We start from the raw sequence: 16,624 nt of genomic DNA on the forward strand, positions 1-16,624 counted from the left end.
CTGCAGAGGCTGGAGAATGAAGGCCAGACTTAAATGAGGGAAGAGTCATCTTAAGAACAGCATACAAAATTGACCATGAGGCACACCAATGAATTGATATTTATGGGGCTGGATTAAGACTTTTAGAGGCCCTAAATGCTGAAAAGTTTACGATACCCCCACAAATATAACATGCAGCAGGTCCCATGGCTTGAAAAAAAGTCATATAATATGCAATTACATGCATTAAAATATGGTAATTTAACTGTATAGCATGTGGCAAAAAGAACCACATATCATATGGAAAATCATATATACTATCAAATTACTGGCTTCTTGACAAATCTTATGTTTTGATTCATGTAGACAGATTTTGTCAGAATCTGCAAACTAAAAAACTTGAACAAGAACTTAACCCCCCCCCCCTTTTTGGGACATTTTTACAGTGGTTGTTATTTCTCTGGCTTGCACATATAGTTCAGAAGCCATAAGTCTAGAAGACCAGCAACTCTTTTATGCTTATCTTCATCCAACATCCCAAAATACAGAAGTTAAAAAAAAAGCAAGCGATGTTGATGATGATTAAGCATTTCAATCAAAGCATCATTTTTTTCGTTAGGTGCAATCTTTATACTTTTTAGATTTTATTGGTTCATGTTTAATTATTTTAAGTTGGGAGGTGGTTTTCTTGGGGTTCTTGAGCAAGGGAGGGAGAGAGGTGAGGGATTTTGATGGATGAACATAGTTTGTTAAAGAGGGTGCACCATGACTCTGGTAAATCCAGCACTTAGAAAGACCCTCTGTGGTGCCTCATTCTCTTATTGATTGATGCCCTAAGCATGTGCTTATTTTGCTTAATAGTTAATTTGGGGCTGGATATTTATCTCTGATGATACTGACACTGGATTGCAGAGAGATGACCTGGGTGACAGCATGAAAATAAACAGCTATTTTAGAAAACAATAATTACATCAAAAGAGCATGTGCTTTGTTCATCACATTCCGGAGGGGAACTGGTGTTAGAAGTCAGAAAGATCAGTTAATGGGATATTTAAATACCTTTCTCAGGCTTTAAAGAACAGTTGTCGAAATAATAAATATATACTAGAAATGTTTAAATGATCACCATCATCTCAGAACTGGAGAGCTGGAAGGGACCCTATGGATCCTCAGGTCCAGCCCCTTTCAAGGAGGCACAGTAAGAAATCAAATTCCCAGCCTCTGGCTCTGCAGCCAGATGCCTAAACTGCTAAGCTACGCAGCAATTCTAAGAACTAGTGGCAGTGGTAAAGTGTTTCTCTTAGCTTTTATAGCTGAGAAGAAATGATGGTCCCCACTGAAGCTCTGTTTAACTCGGTTATCTTTTTAAGACCTTGCTCTATTATATGGGGCTAGATCTAGCATTAGGAAGAGTGAAGCAACTGCCTTTGAAGGCTGAGATTGCAGGGCAGGCAGCAACAGCAATCTCCCAAGCTGTACTCATACCAATTACCCTTTGTTGACGGACAGAGTTGTGTTTATCACAGCCTGTCTTATTTGCCTAAACTAACTGCTACACTCAAGTATGGCGATAAATGTTACTTGACTGCAGTATTTAGCTGGCACTCCAGTCAGACTCTGTATATGAAATGAGAAAATGAGAAATTATATAATACATAAATTTAGCTGGCTGGATAGCTCAGTAGTTTAGGTATTTGGCTGTAGAGTCAGAGATGGGGTCTTCCCCACTGTGCCTCCTTGGAGAAGAGCCAACCTGGGAGGCCTTGGACAGGCTGCACAGGATGCCCCTAGAAGGGAAGGGTAAACCACTTCTGTGCACTCTTCACCCAGAAAAGCCTGAAATGGGTCATCATATGTCAGAATTGACTTGACAGCAATTCTGACATATGATCGCTTTTGCGATCGCAAAATGATGTTTTAGTAGGGAAAATGCGCTTTATGATGATCAGTTCCCTGCTTCGGGAATCGATTTTTCGCTTAATGACGATCTTTACAGCCGATCGTCGGGTCTTCAAAATGGCCGCCCGCTGTGCTTTAGGACGGATTCCCCGCATTACAGGCACTGGAAAATGGCCGCCCTATGGAGGATCTTCGCTGGACGCTGAGATATTTCGCCCATTGGAACACACTGAACTGGTTTTCAATGCATTTCAATGGGCTTTTTCGTTTCGCTTGACGAGGATTTCGCTTAACAGCAATTTGAAAGGAACAAATTATCCTCATCAAGCGAGGCACCACTGTACGTACATACATATTAATATCATCTTGCTCTTTGCCTGAGGCAGCAAAATATTTTGGTTTGACACGGCTTTCATATGCTCTTTGGGAACAGAAAATTGATATTCAAGATCAATAAGATCAATAATCTACAAATGTTGTCAAGGTTCATGGTTAATTTCACATCTAAATTCAACATATGTTAAATTATACAGTTGTATGAAATGCATTTGTTCCTGGTGGTGGAGTCCTAGCGTTCCCTTGCAGTGTATATATTTGTTCTCAGCAAAGGAACAGTTTTAAAAGGTCACTAATGTCCATTTATGGATCACATGATCTTTACAAGTTGATTAAACGCTATAATAATCAGTGAAGCAAAGCACTAAGTCTTTGCACAGCACATTTAGGTAAGTAATGGCACCAGTTCTAAGCATAAATGACTTGCAGGCTGCCTTATGAGAAAAGTGTGAGAGGCTTAATTGTTTAAAATCCATTGTTCTGTCATTTCTGGAACACTAAAGGCTATTCCATAATGATCTTCATGCTGATACATGCCTGAAGACTAACTTGACCAGCCCATTTAGTTTGGCAGTTTCCTAAAGCAAATGTACTTTTTAATCAAGCTGACATTCCAGAGTCAATACCTAATATTTACTCTGAGGGGATCATGGAAAAGTTATCTAGATAACTGCCAATAAAAAGAAGGGAAATCAAATCTTAACCCTCGCATCAGTGTTTTATGTGACAGATTTATTTCTGGATTAACACCAGAACACATTCTAACAGATACATGTGCACTTTTAAAAACTACTGTACTTTCAGAACACAATGTAACTTCAGGATAATGCAATTAATTTTGCACACAGTCCCAGCCATCCCCTTTTCCGAGACAGTCAGTGCACCAGATAGGACTATTCTTTCTGGCTAGTGCAGATACTTTTGGAATTCCACAAAGTATCCAAAAACCTATCAAATATAGAGTAAATTGTCCCAAAGAATCCAGGTGGGTCCCCACTCCTGCCCTCAGGATTATGTCACTGTCCAAATATTGGTGTACCAAGGAAAACCCTTGCAATGGTTATGTACTCAGTTTGATAGCTTTGTTAGCACAATAACAATCGTCCTCCATAAAAGCAACTACATAGTGATTAACCTTCTCTCTACATAATGTTCATACTATAAACACCATCTTTACAGCACACTAAATACTTTGACTGAACGGAACTGTGTGTGTGCCCTACCTATGGGAATCTAGAATTAATGTATGGGCGCTGCGGGTTAAACTGAAGAAGTGTCTGTGCTGCAAGGTCAGAAGACTAGCAATCGTAAGATCGAATCCATGTGACGGAGTGAGCTTCCAGCACTTGTCCTAGCTCCTGCCAACCTAGCAGTTTGAAAGCATGTAAAAATGTGAGTAGATAAATAGGTACTACCTCGGTGGGTAGGTAACGGCGTTCCATGTCTAGTCGCGTTGACCATGGAAATTGTCTTCAGACAAACACTGGCTTTATGGCTGGGAGACGGGGATGAGCACCATGCCCTAGAGTCGGACACAATTGGACTAAATGTCAAGGGGAACCTTTACCTTAAGATAATTAACACTGTTATTATAAATCTTAAACATCCAATCTTCTGGCAAATTAGGCTTCATTTGCCAGGTTTGTACAGATTTTGACAGGACATGCTTTTAGAGGATGAAGACAGTTTACCACAAGAGTTTATATTGTACTTCTCTTCAACATTGGTTTCCTTTGTTTGTTTTGCTGGAATCTGTGTGTGCAGAGATTAATAAAATGCTTGTGGACCCAGATCTGTTTGCTTTAGAGCAGTGGTCCCCAAACCTGGTCCTCCAGATGTTCTTGGACTTCAACTCCCAGAAATCCTGGCCAGCAGAGATGGTGGTGAAGGCTTCTGGGAGTTGTAGTCCAAGAACATCTGGAGGACCAAGGTTGGGGACCACTGCTTTAGAGAACTAGCTAACAGGATTTCTTGGTACTTATGTTTAAATGCAGGGTTGGATTGTGGCCCTTCAGATGTTACTAGACTGCAACTCCCATCAGCCATAGTCACCATAGCAAATCATGGGTGTTTGCCAGAAGCAGCAGGGTCTCTTGCCTTTACCTGGAGTCCTAAATTTACTATTTTAATGCATACAGACAGATGCACTACGTAGTGGCTTGTTATGCACATAGATTATGCTTATACCCCACTATAAAACTCATCCCCCTTGAAAATTCCTGAAGACATTCTTCTATCAACAATAAGGGATGGTATGAATTGGAATCCAGAAACATCTAGAGAACGACAAGTTGCCTACTCATATGCATTACAGTATAATTAGCAGTGCTCTGTTGGTTATTTCAAGATATTTTCTGCACTCCAAGTATGTGCCTACCTAGCCATATTTTGCCACTATTAAATTTTCTTTTGTATACATACACTCTGACATGGACACAGGCCATCATAAAAATATAGAACATTAGGAAATACAGTATATGGCAGGGTTTTGTGATCACCAAAGACTGAGAGGTATGTTTCGTAAATACCATATTATAGTATTTCATATTTGTATCTCAAATGAAGTGTATAGCATTTTTTTCCTTCCTACTCTGCACCAGTCTTTATGGATACATTTATAAACCTTCTACTGTAGTAAAAATTCAAACAGAAAACTTTATAAAAAGAAAACAAAAAACAAAAACAGCAGTATCAATATTGCTGGGAGGAGGAGAAATTTTCATTTTTTGTCGGAGAAGGTAGATTGTCATCTACAAAAGTTCACACTAAAACTAAAAGTCTTTTAGTTTAAACGATACCCAAAATACCTTTTCTTTCGTCATACATGTTAAAATAAACTAACACAGCTACCTCTTTGAAGAAAATTTAAAAAAACAGATGTGTTGAAGATAATGGTTGAAGCTGAATAAACAAGTAGATTCCAAAAGTCAATGAATAATTGGCGTCCTACTCAATGTGGAATACTTGTTCACAAATTCTCCCTACATCTTTCATTATTTGCCACAAAACATAAATAAAGCTTCAAAGTGTGGGTCCTCTCCAAGCAATGGTTCCAACTGTAAACTCTATGGTTTTTTCCCTCACCATTCTTCAGTTCTACACCAATATATTTATTTATTTAAACAATTTTACCCCACCTTTCTCCTTTAAAAGGACCCAAGGCAGCTTAGATCATGAAAAAGACAATAACTAAAAGCTAAAAACAGTAAGTATTATATTAAAATGGTAAATAAAATCAATACTGAAAACACATTTAAAAGCAACAAGGCATAACAATCCATTTTAAAATTCCTCTCAGACAAACAGTCACTAAAGGAATGCCTGTTTGAAGATAAAGGTTTTTGTTGCAAATCTTATCCCTACAATAATGTGCATTTAAGCAACAACAAGATGTTGGCAGGATAAAATCAGAAGAGGAAGTAAAGAAAACAGACAGACTACAAAGTGGAAGTGGAGAAAGGGTGGCAATCAAGAGAACTGCATAATAGAAGGGATCTGGCAAGGATTCCAAATGATGGGTTAAGACCTTTCAGTCTACTCACAAAGGCCTTCTTTCTGGGTGTCAAGGCAAAGTTGCACAAGAAACAGACTTCTTTATACTGTACTAAATAACCAAATAACAGTCATGAGTAACTTTTGATCATGCACAACTGTGCTATTTGTTGATTGCCTTTAAAAAAACAAAAATTTGGTAGCAACTGATGAATGGGAAGGTGCCCAGAATATATCCATGGAACTTGTTTTAAAGCAAAGGTCCACCCCAGGTTTTTGTGAGACAAAATGTATCTTCAATCCATGCATAGGGACATTTTTCTCTGTCTGTTAAACACATACTGACCAGTCAAACCAGCCCTATATATCAAAAGGTTAAAGACTTCCAGTTTAGAGAATATGTTATGAGTCTTTCTCCTTCCAGGGAACAAATCTGGCTTGCTCTTTAGATTTTGCTGTGTGGACCACAGAGGTAATATCAAAGAAAAACGAGTAAACAGAAATGTTCTGCAAGCAAATGCTTATTGTTGCAAGACCTCAATGAGATGTCCAGGGCCTCGTTGTATGGGCAGAACAGGCAAGAGGAAGCAAACTTCAGTAGCTCTAGGCCCCACATTTTGAAGTAATGCCAGTTACTGTGGGAATCCCAACAATACCCTTTATCCCACTGGGGAATTCCATGGCACCATCTAAAGCAAAGATAGATGAAAAAGGGGCTCCATAACATTATTAATTCCGGGATATTAAATGATTTAAGTGGGTACATCATGAGCCAAGGAGCCTCTCAGCCAGGCTTGCCAGTTCCTAATTATTTTTATTTGTAATTGGCACTGTTGCTGCGCCTCTAAGAGCTGCCTGACAAGCAAAAACCAAACCATCAAAGCTCTCCCAATCCTTAGGTGGGTGGGTGTTGCGAATCCTGATTACAGTAATTTCAATGCGCCAAGATGCTGCTTTTAAAAACACAGAAAAGAGCAGCTCTAAAAAAAGTTGGCAACAAGCAAACTTCACACTGAAGCCGCAAGAACATCCTGTCGCTCATGTGCATATGTGGGTGGGTGGGTGAGTGGGGTGGGGGTGGTGAGGCGGCAGACTTGTCTTCCCCCCCCCCATTCAAAAAGGGCAAATGCACTCCGTCTAAACTCGGAGGGAAACCAGCCTTCTGAGGAGAGCTTGCCCACCCTCTGCCTTTCCTCTCCCTCCCTCAACTACAAAAGGCTCAACCGCCTCTCGCGCGCCGCTTGGCCATGCGTGACCGGCCACGCGCCGCTCACCTCCAATCCTTTCCCCGGCCTCGAGCCTCGCTTCTGCCGCCAAAGCCTGGTAGCTGCCGCCCGGAACAGTAGCGGCTCGACTCACTTACACGGTAACCCGAGGTAACTCTCTCCACCCTTCGCCAGAGGTCTCCTCCTCCCGGAACCCGGCAGCCCAAAAGTGGCCATGGTGATAATTCTCTCCCCCCCTCCTCCCGACAAACAACAACAAAAAGGGAAGGTGGGGGCAGGCCGGCTGTTTAAGGTCCCCTAGAAATAATCCTCGGTGCAGGGGGCTGCTGGGATGGGTAGTTTTCATAGCAATGCAGGGCCGTAGCGGGAGGAAACCTGTAGCACTACAAATCCCAGCATGCAACGAGGCACCGCTCGCTTATGTTTGCTCAAGGTGGGCACATGCTCTCGCTGCTCTCTGACGGCCGAGTGGCTGCGGGGCTAGCGGAGTGGCCCGGTCGTGAGGGGTCCCTCTTTGGTCCGGCTTCTCTTTTTAGGCCAAAGCTGTACTTCGGCTCGACCGCGCGGAGCATAAACTCTTTGCCGGCGGCATTCGTGTTGGCCGAGGTGGGGGTGTCTTTGTTACTCTCACGTAAATGTGTACAACTCCAAAGAAAATTGTTAAGACTAGGAACGAAGAGAAATGTAGACGTTATGGTTTGATTTGACGTGTTTGTATCGTTGTTGTTTTTTAAAGGAGGAGAGGGAACCGAGACCAGTGTCAATATAAATAAACAATTAAAAAAAAAGGGGAAAAAGCAACTACATGATCGTTGTATGCCATAGATATTTCAGATACAAGGCGTCGACCTGCTAAAGCATGGGTGGGCGAGACTGTATGGCTCTCAGTGCCATGCATGGTTTACTCAGATGTAGGTCTCCATTGGGTCCTGACAAGGTTACTCTGAAGTCTCTGTAAATTGGTTTGCAGCTTAAAACGAGAACAGGAACAAACTTTAAAAAACACATTTGCACTCCTGTCTTGGCATTATCTTTAAACTGGAGTGGGCAATGTTATTTAATATGCTGACATTCCTTTACTATCGATCTCGGCTTTCAGCACTTGATTCAACTGAGAAGTTATCTCCTGAATAATTTTGATATTTTGACATGTACTGTATAGATGGGATATAAATATAACAAATAAGTATGTCATCTGGCTCTCAACATGGATTGGAAACATGTGCCAGAAAACTTGAATTGGCTGTATATCTGATGGAAAGCATGTGTTCTGTGCAGTTTAACTTGTAGTGGACATGAATTACCGGTAACAATTTATGGCATTGCTTTTGCTCAGTAAACTTAATTTTATTATCTGTGGTAAAATCCATTTGGATGTCACTTCAGTCAGTGTTAGGTTTGCATACAACAAAATGTACAGAGATCCATTTATTTTAAATTCTCTAATTTTCATGTGCAGTGAATTTCAAGATTCTTCAGCAGGTGCAAGAGCACCTCGCCTCAGTGACTCTGCAATGGTGTTTTCATGAAAGGAATTCTGTGATATCTCCTGTCTTGTCAGCAGCTATTTCTGCACAACTCAGCAGTGTCAGCTTTCCCACTAGCTCTCTGGGTGGCCAGAGTTTCCAAGCTGTCTTTCTTTCAAACTCCTTAAGCCTGACAACACTTGTCTACCTGATCACAATAGCAACCTCTAAATTATCTGACTTAAAACTTGTAGGTGAAAACCCTCCATTCACTAATGAGCAAATCCGATGACTACATTCAGAGAGCTGTGCACAGTTAATTCTGAGAGTCTAAGGGAGATCTACACTTTTTAGAAACGCTTTACTAATCAAAAAGAAAAGTGTGCTGCTTGTATACCACCACATAGTGCTTAAAGCTCTATCCGGGTGGCTTACAGTTTAACTAAAGAAGCTACAAGTTACCCCCAGTGAGCTGGGCACTCAGTTTACCAACTTCTAGGATCGAACTCAGGTTGTGAGCAGAGTCTTCACTGCAGTTTAATTGCTGTGCTATGAGGCTCTTTACTGACAGTCCTCCCCTGCTTACTTATACAGTACTCATTTATATTGACTAACAAATAGACTCTGAAGCTGGGGAAAATAGGTTGTGATTTGGCAAGAAGGTCATCAGACTACTAGAAGAAATGTCATCCATTCTCACTGTTGTGTTCAGAGGATCTTGGGCAAAGCAACAGTAGCATTTTTGATTCCAGCCACATTCTCTAGATTGGAAGAACTAAAAATGGAAGGGCTGAATGATAGTCTCCTTCATTGTTTTGTTTGGGGAAGCAACACTGAAAGGGAGAGGTCATCCCCGCCCCTGTGCATATCATTAGCAAATTACTGAAAAGCCACAGTGCCCTGACTTTCGTCAAGCTTAATATAGGGTGTTTGATTCTCAGCAATATCTCAGGTTTGAAATTTGAAGAGGAACATATAACATTTTGAAATTCTCCAGTAGGCCTGTCCAAAGTACTGAAAAAGTTCAGTGTGAGTAACTTCTATTTATATGAAACCCACTGGATGTCATTATCCAAACATGGGTCATGGAAATCATTCACTGAATGTGTTTAGGAGTTTCAGAAAGTGATTTGTAAAGCCAAATCAAACAAAACTGGAACTTGACTTGCAACAGGGTTTTATTAATCTGTTAGTATAAATGAAGGAAGACGGCTAACCCCCCAAAACAATACAGTATTATTTTATTTATTAAAAACAGAACTATATTGTATCATGCATTTAAAGTATTTGCTTATTGCCTTTCTGGCCAGAAAATTCCCTTTGTGTGTTATAATATATTAGAATTAATAAAAACAAATTAAACCATTTAAAAATAAATTAAAAATATTGTTGGAAAATAGATCTAGGCATTCTCTACATTAAGAGGAAACCAGGCATAGAGATCAAAGGCCTTACAGAAAAGTATACGTCAGAAAAGTATATTTTAAATATTATTAAATTTTATTTAAAAGTGGAAAATAACCTTATTAATCAAACATTAAAAGCATTGTATAATACAGCTCCTCAGTTGTAAGAGTGGCTTAACCTCCCCCCCCTCACTTGTAGTGATCCTAGAAGACATCTTCCATGGTTTTAGTAGTGATAACACCCCTGCCATTAATACCAAATGGGAATATTTTTATGTCACTATTTGTAGGTACTCTTTTCTCCCCAGGATCGTGATCTGATTTATGCCACCTTTCTTGGGTTTGCATTTTATATATATATATAAGGATGGAGACATAGGGCCCCATCAGCGGGCTGTGTCATCTCTCTTCAGGCACTTGCAGAGTTTCCCACTACAAGCTCCTTAGTAGACCTGCGAAAAACTATGTTGAATTATTATTGTGGAAGATAAGAAGGCAGGAGTACTTCCAGAAACACCAGAAGGGTAAGGTCAAAGAAAAAGCCTGGAAATGATTTGGGAACAGGAAAAAGTGATGAACTCACCCACTAGAGTGGTAAGGAGATCCTTGAGAAGTGGCGATTATAAAAGGGCTTAGAAGCAGCTGAGGGGGGAGGAAATAAGTGAGCACAGAGACAAGGTTGACAGTTCTGTTCAAATTGAGGATTTGCCTCTGAGGCAAAGGGAAGAGAAGAAGATTGTGAGGAAGAAAATACCAGGGATGATGCTGTACAGTACCCTGAGGTATAGTCCTAGCATCTGGATATTGTGATCCCAGAACATGAACCACCTGAGGACTAGAATGCATATACAAGGAAGATCCACAGACTGAGATATTAGTCCAGCTGAGAGTATCCTGGGAAGAGTTGGAAAGACACCTCAACCCACATACTCCACCCAGGCCATCTTATTGGGATGAGTGTGAGAGAAGGGAGAGATGCCATTGAGCCCAGGAGGGATTCTGAGAGAAGCAGGAGCCGGGGAATAGGCAGGTGTGTCCTCAATGTGGGGTTCTAAGTCATCCCTCTTGTGCCACCCCTTGTATAGTCCAACAGAGACAACGCCTCTAGACAAACTAGGACAGAACACCCCATCATCAACAATGGTAAGTACAGAGGTTGGGAACCCTGGGGTGGAAGACCAGTGTTGAAAACTGGCTTGAGACCATTCCCTATTGTTGTTAACAAATCTTCTCCCAGTTTAATAAACCCTGTTTTGTTGAACAATCCTGGAATGGAAGAGGAGGTGCACCGCTGACTCAGTAGGAGCCAGTGGCGCTCACAAAATACACATAACCTAAGGTCTCTGCGTTAGTTCAGCATCCCATGGCTGGCATCATAGTGGTTCCTCCTCACCCTTCAGGTGCTAGTGAGTGGCCTCACAAAAACCCCTCCATCCCGTTCTCTTTGCTGGCGTTGACTTAACTTTTCTCTAAGACACAGGGGCCCTGCCCTGAGGAACCACTGTCACCGGTCTAATGATTGCCTCCTTTTACCAGAAAAAATAATGAAACCTTTTTTTTCTAGAAGGGTCTGCTTCTGGTTATTCTGCATCCAACTCAATGCCATTATGGATATGGTGCATTCTAACATGCGGAGGTTGTGTTCAGTTTTAAATGCCAGCTGAGAACATCTGTGTGCTCTTTCCCAGCCAGTAATATTTATGACTGCTTTTCTGTTGTATCGCACTTGGAATATTTTAAACTATTTGCCAGGCAGAATCTAAGGCTTCCACATGCCTCTGCTGTGCTGTGTAAGCTAGACATGTCAGGGTGCTGTGATATGCTGGCACGTTCCAGCAGGACCCAAGGCAACTTAAGCTATTTTAAAAAAATACAAAAACTGGAAAACACTAGTTACTGGGAAAACTGTTGCCTGAAAAGAAATACTTTTTGCCTGCTTGTGGAAGGATAGCAATTATGGGGCCAGCCTGGCCTTCTGTGGGAGTTCCAGAGTCTGAGAACATTGACAGAGAAGGCCCTCTCCCGTGTCCCCAACAAGCATGCTTGTGAGGGTGGTAGGACAGAGAGAAAGCCCTCCCTTGATTATCTTATATCCAAGTCAGGCTCACAGAGGGAGATTCGGTCTTTAAAAAGCTTGGACTCAAGCCATTTATGGCTTTATAAGTCAAAACCAACTCTTTGAATTGTGCTTGGAAACAGACCGGCAGCCAATGAAGCTGCTTTAACAGTGGAGTTATTCTGTGTAACCAGCTCCAGTTAACAACCTGGCAGCAGCATTTTGTACCCACTGAAGTTTCTAAACAGTTTTGAAAGGCAACCCCACATGGAGTATGTTACAATAAACCTAATAGAATTTAAAGATATGTGTCACTGTGGCCAGATCAGACATTTTCAGGAATGGTTGCAGCTGGTGAACTAGTTTTAACAGTTTGAATGTACTCCTGGCCATTGCCAAAACCTGGGCATCCAATTTCAGAGAAGAATTTAGGGACACACCAAGCCACACACCTGTGTTTTCAGAAAGGGCATAACCCCATTCAGCACAGATTGAAACCCTGTTCCCTAGTCAGCCTTTAAACTGATCAGGAGTACCTCTGTCTCATCTGGGTTTAACTTCAATATATTAATCTCCACCCAGTCCATTACTGAAATGAGACACTAATTTAGAACCAAAACAGCTTCCTTGGAATTAATGCTTATTCTGCTTTAACTTGCAAAAGTGTGCAGCTACTTCTTTTTAAAAAGATTTTGTGGTGGTTTATAGTTTCCTTATTATGGCATTGTGTCAGAGAATAACCAGAGAAAATAGAAATAAAAAAACACTAGCTTGTATAATACAGTCAATCTATTTCCTAGTTACCTGAGCCAAGTTATAGTATCAGCAGATAAGATTATCATGTTTTATAGCACCCTTATTTTTACAGTTCCACAAATACAGATAATATTATACTTCAGGAGCCAGTAGTATCACATGATATCACTGTTTATTGATCCTGGAGGAGAGGGAGAAAGAAAGGCCACAAACATGTAGAATAGATGGTTATGGGCACAGCATCCCCTCATTTGTAATAACTATAAAACACAGACTGTTGTCACAGAGATGTCCATTGTGACATAAGCTTTTGTGGAACAAACTAACACGGCTATTCCTCTAGAAGCAAATTATGTAAGATAGTGACAGTTACTGCTGTACTTCTGCCATTTGGAGGTAGATCTAGCCTCTGGTTTAACACCACCAGAACAATATTAACAAACATAAAACAATGTTCTCTAGCAATGACATGAAATATACCACAGCCAGAAGGTTTTCCATGCCTTGTAAGGAAATACTGTATTATGCAAACTACCGGTAGTTCCCTCCCAAGTGCTGGATGTGGTCTTTTTCTCCTACTTCTGTTGAGAGCTGTTGCTGTGAGGTTGGAAAAGAGCAGACTACTAGATCATGCCAGCATGTTCCAGTGCCCTAACTTGCCTGCAATTCAATGGGCACAGGAAAGGAATGGGGAAGGATGGGTTCTGCTTGTCTCTCAGAAGGTGGAGTTTCTTTGCAGCCACCTTACCAAATGTGTTTAAAGGAAAGTAATAGATAATTGAGTTACGACTCCAGGATTGTTGAGAAAGTATTGCTCTGACTTACAAGAGAGTACAAAAAAATTAAGGGAGTAGAGAAAATCTAGCCACACTTTAAATGCCAGACTTTAATGGTGGTGAGAGCTATGTCTATTGTTATGCTTTGGTTGCAACACTGATGCATACAGCCCAGAAATAATTGTGCCAGTGTAACAGTTATTTTTCCCTACAGAGGAAATGCCACACCACCACCTCGTCTTGTCCATCTATGTACTGTGAGCTCAGGAACAGGTATCAGATTTGTGTATTTTGTCGCCATGTCTTGAACAGATGTGCTTGAATAATCTTTTATATGAGCTGTGTATATAAATGAGCAGTCACTCCCAGTACTACTGCGGTTCTTTTTAGGATACCTTGTGGCTGTGTGTGTGTGTTCTGTGCTGTCAAGATGGAACTGACTTTTAGTGAGCCTAATAGGGCTTTCAATGTAAGATATTTGAGGACTGTTTTCACCAGTTCCACTCCCCCAGTGAGCTTCCATGGCCAAGTGGGGAATTTGAACCCTGTTCTCCAGTGTCCTAGTCCATCACTCTATTGAATAGACCACACTGGGAATTTCAGTGCGCCTCTGGCTAGGTGGCTACTTAAGCTCTGAATAGGCTCTGACACTATAGAATAAAGTGTTACATGGGAGACAGCCCTCAGTTGTATTAAGGCACAATCTATACCTAATATCAACAATTTTTCAATTTTGTGACATGTGAACTAACCCACTTCTTTTCAGAACCCACTGTTACAAAGTGCACAGGTACAAAACTCATCTTAAGACATAAATATGGCATCTTGCAACATATGATCTCCAATATTTTCTCCATCTGAAAAATGTTGCTCATAAACCTGTATGTGAAGTGTATAATTCTCCATCCCTCCCCGCTCCTTAATCTGTGAAAAAGTGCTACATAAATCATTTGTTGACATTATCTTTATTGAAGCATGGGATTTTAGCTTGGTTCACTGCAGAGTGAAACTTCCTTTTATTCATGATAATAGAAAGTTTAGGGCTGTAGGGTCATTCTTACGTTGCTGGTGTAGGTACAACATCATCAGAAGATACAAACATGACCCGCAATAGAAACAAACCACAAATAAACACGAAGAAACGTTCACTGTTTACAAATCACTCCATTACTACAGAGACCAAATGGCAGTTACTGTAAGTAAATCATCCACAAAGAATTGTTTTACTTTTGGACAAGAATACAGGAACCTCTGTCTGGAGGGGGAGACAGTTCATCCACAGCTGCTTAGTAGAAAATGTTTAAATGTCAAGCCTTTTGCCTGTCCACAAAACTACAATATCTGACAGACATATAAAAGAGAAAGAACAAAGGACATCGAGGTCTTTTACAATGGTTTCTGCCATTATCCTTTTGATTAGGCATCTATTTGTTTTACGCATAGCATCAGACTGTAAAATAGCCCCCAAATCAGCAGCAAATCGTTACAAGAAGTCAATACAGTGATGGCATGTCAAGTTATAAAGAGAATACAAAGAGGACAAACAATTATAATTTAACCATATAAAATATGATACAGAGCTGAAATACAGTGCATTTAAATACCTATGTGACAAAGTATGTTAAATATTGTAGTTAATATTGAAGTTTCTGACATAAAATATGAAAAGTCTTTTGTGCTTAAATGTATGCTCTTTTGTTCTTTGTAAATCAGAGCCAGTTGCTTACTGCCAATACTGCCACTGTAACTGGTATTACAACAGATCACAATTTTTCACAGACACATCAACATTAAAAACATTTACCTATGAGAAAATAAGTCACTTCTCATTAGATCACAGTGCGAAAAAAGTGGTGTAACGCTATGTCTTGATGGAGGCTTTCAAAATATTCATTAAGAAAAAAGTCCTGATAAACCAGACCACAGGGCTAGCTTGCAAAGAATGGAAAGCAACACATCACAGACTAGGGAAGGACATGGGGGGAAAAGTCTTGTTCTTCATGGGTATCGCCTAAGTGACCTTCGTCTTCTGCTGTAGAAATGCCTGAGCCCATGTTGTCGTGAAAAATTCATCATGTAATTTTGTTTGCGAGTGCTGTTCAATAGAAAGAGGATGGAAGAGAACAACTTAAGGTCCTTTTGCAGGTATGTTGGGATAGCCTTTCCAAGAGCAAATTGCTGCATACTGCCTCGTTCTATCAATATACATATTGCCTTAAACAATAAATTACATTCGTACAACATATACATATGTTAATCTGATTTAGTCATACTTTGCATTTCAGCTCTCACTCTTGACATAGAATGTTACAGAGCCAGCCTTCAGTTTTCTCATTGTGTTCAATTATGTTCTACTGATTTCAGCAATACATTTATGTATTATAGAATAAATAAATTTATTTTCACATGCATAGTTGGGATTATTTCAATTGCATGCCAAGTAGACAATAAGCAGGTCAGTTTTCCTATCCTTTCTTTGGTTCTACACTTCCATTTTCATTTATTCATTTTTGTGTATTTTATTGTGTAAGGATACTCCAGTCAAACATAAAAAAATCACCAGTGGGCACTGATAAGGGGTGATGGCATTACATATGTAAACGTTCCCTGGTATGGTTATATACCCATTTGCCCTCTAGATCAGGGGTACTCAACCCCGGTCCATGGCCCGGTGCCAGTCTGTGGGCTTCCTCCAACTGGGCCGCGGAGACAGATCTCTGCCCCCCTGCACGGTGGGCGTGTCGTGCTTGTGGAGGGGTGTGTTGCTCTTGTGGGTGGGTGTGTCATGCAAGTGTGATGCCCCTCCATGAGCGCGACACACCCACCCGTGAGTACGGAGGTGCTCCCGCCCCCCCGCACATGGAGCTCACACGCTCCAACCAGTCCACGGTCCCAAAAACGTTGGGGACCGCTGCTCTAGATGGTACACAAACATTACTTTGATACTACCATGTTATATGAATGGATGGATGGTATTCTGTAGGAGATGGAAAAGAATTGAAACCCATGATTTATCTGGAGCTGAGGAGAAACCATCCCTAAGTCAGCAGTGATAGGTAGTCAGACCTATCCATTTCCCACTTGTGCTCCTGAATGTATCCTGTTATTTTATGCTATAAGAAGGAATGGCTATCACTGATGACTGTAGCACAGAGCAAAACATTGTTCTGGAACACACTTTGGGATGATAATAAAACCTTTGCAGAGTAACCTATCCCTGTCCTGCATGACA

At 40.8% G+C, this 16,624-nt stretch overlaps 2 protein-coding genes and 1 long non-coding RNA gene across 7 annotated transcripts in view; 1 reads left to right on the top strand and 2 right to left on the bottom strand.

Annotated features, from left to right (window-relative positions):
* Positions 1-7,247, bottom strand: part of SLC26A5 (solute carrier family 26 member 5) — a 47,850-nt gene extending 40,603 nt beyond the window's left edge. For 2 of the 4 annotated variants that reach the window (XR_012087462.2, XM_073000694.2), the window contains exon 1: positions 6,981-7,247. The gene's annotated coding sequence lies outside the window, so the exon portion shown is untranslated. Of the gene's footprint in view, positions 1-3,629; positions 3,731-6,980 lie in introns of those variants that run through there. The other 2 variants (XM_073000697.2, XM_078394336.1) reach the window with 2 other exon arrangements.
* A 2,989-nt stretch (positions 7,248-10,236) lies between these two features.
* On the top strand, positions 10,237-13,684 carry LOC140707413 (uncharacterized). The gene is made up of 3 exons (XR_013545669.1): positions 10,237-10,328; positions 10,890-10,947; positions 13,607-13,684. It is a non-coding gene; the product is annotated as an uncharacterized LOC140707413 (long non-coding RNA).
* Positions 13,685-14,338: 654 nt separating this feature from the next.
* RELN (reelin) overlaps positions 14,339-16,624 on the bottom strand; it is a 383,519-nt gene continuing 381,233 nt past the window's right edge. For both annotated transcript variants that reach the window (XM_078394334.1, XM_078394333.1), the window contains one exon: positions 14,339-15,487. In XM_078394334.1, the coding sequence (XP_078250460.1) occupies positions 15,391-15,487 (97 nt within the window). In that variant the 3' untranslated portion in view covers positions 14,339-15,390. The remainder of the gene's footprint in view (positions 15,488-16,624) is intronic.

The sequence above is a fragment of the Pogona vitticeps genome, chromosome 5 (genome assembly GCF_051106095.1).
Source record: "Pogona vitticeps strain Pit_001003342236 chromosome 5, PviZW2.1, whole genome shotgun sequence".
NCBI lineage: Eukaryota > Metazoa > Chordata > Lepidosauria > Squamata > Agamidae > Pogona > Pogona vitticeps.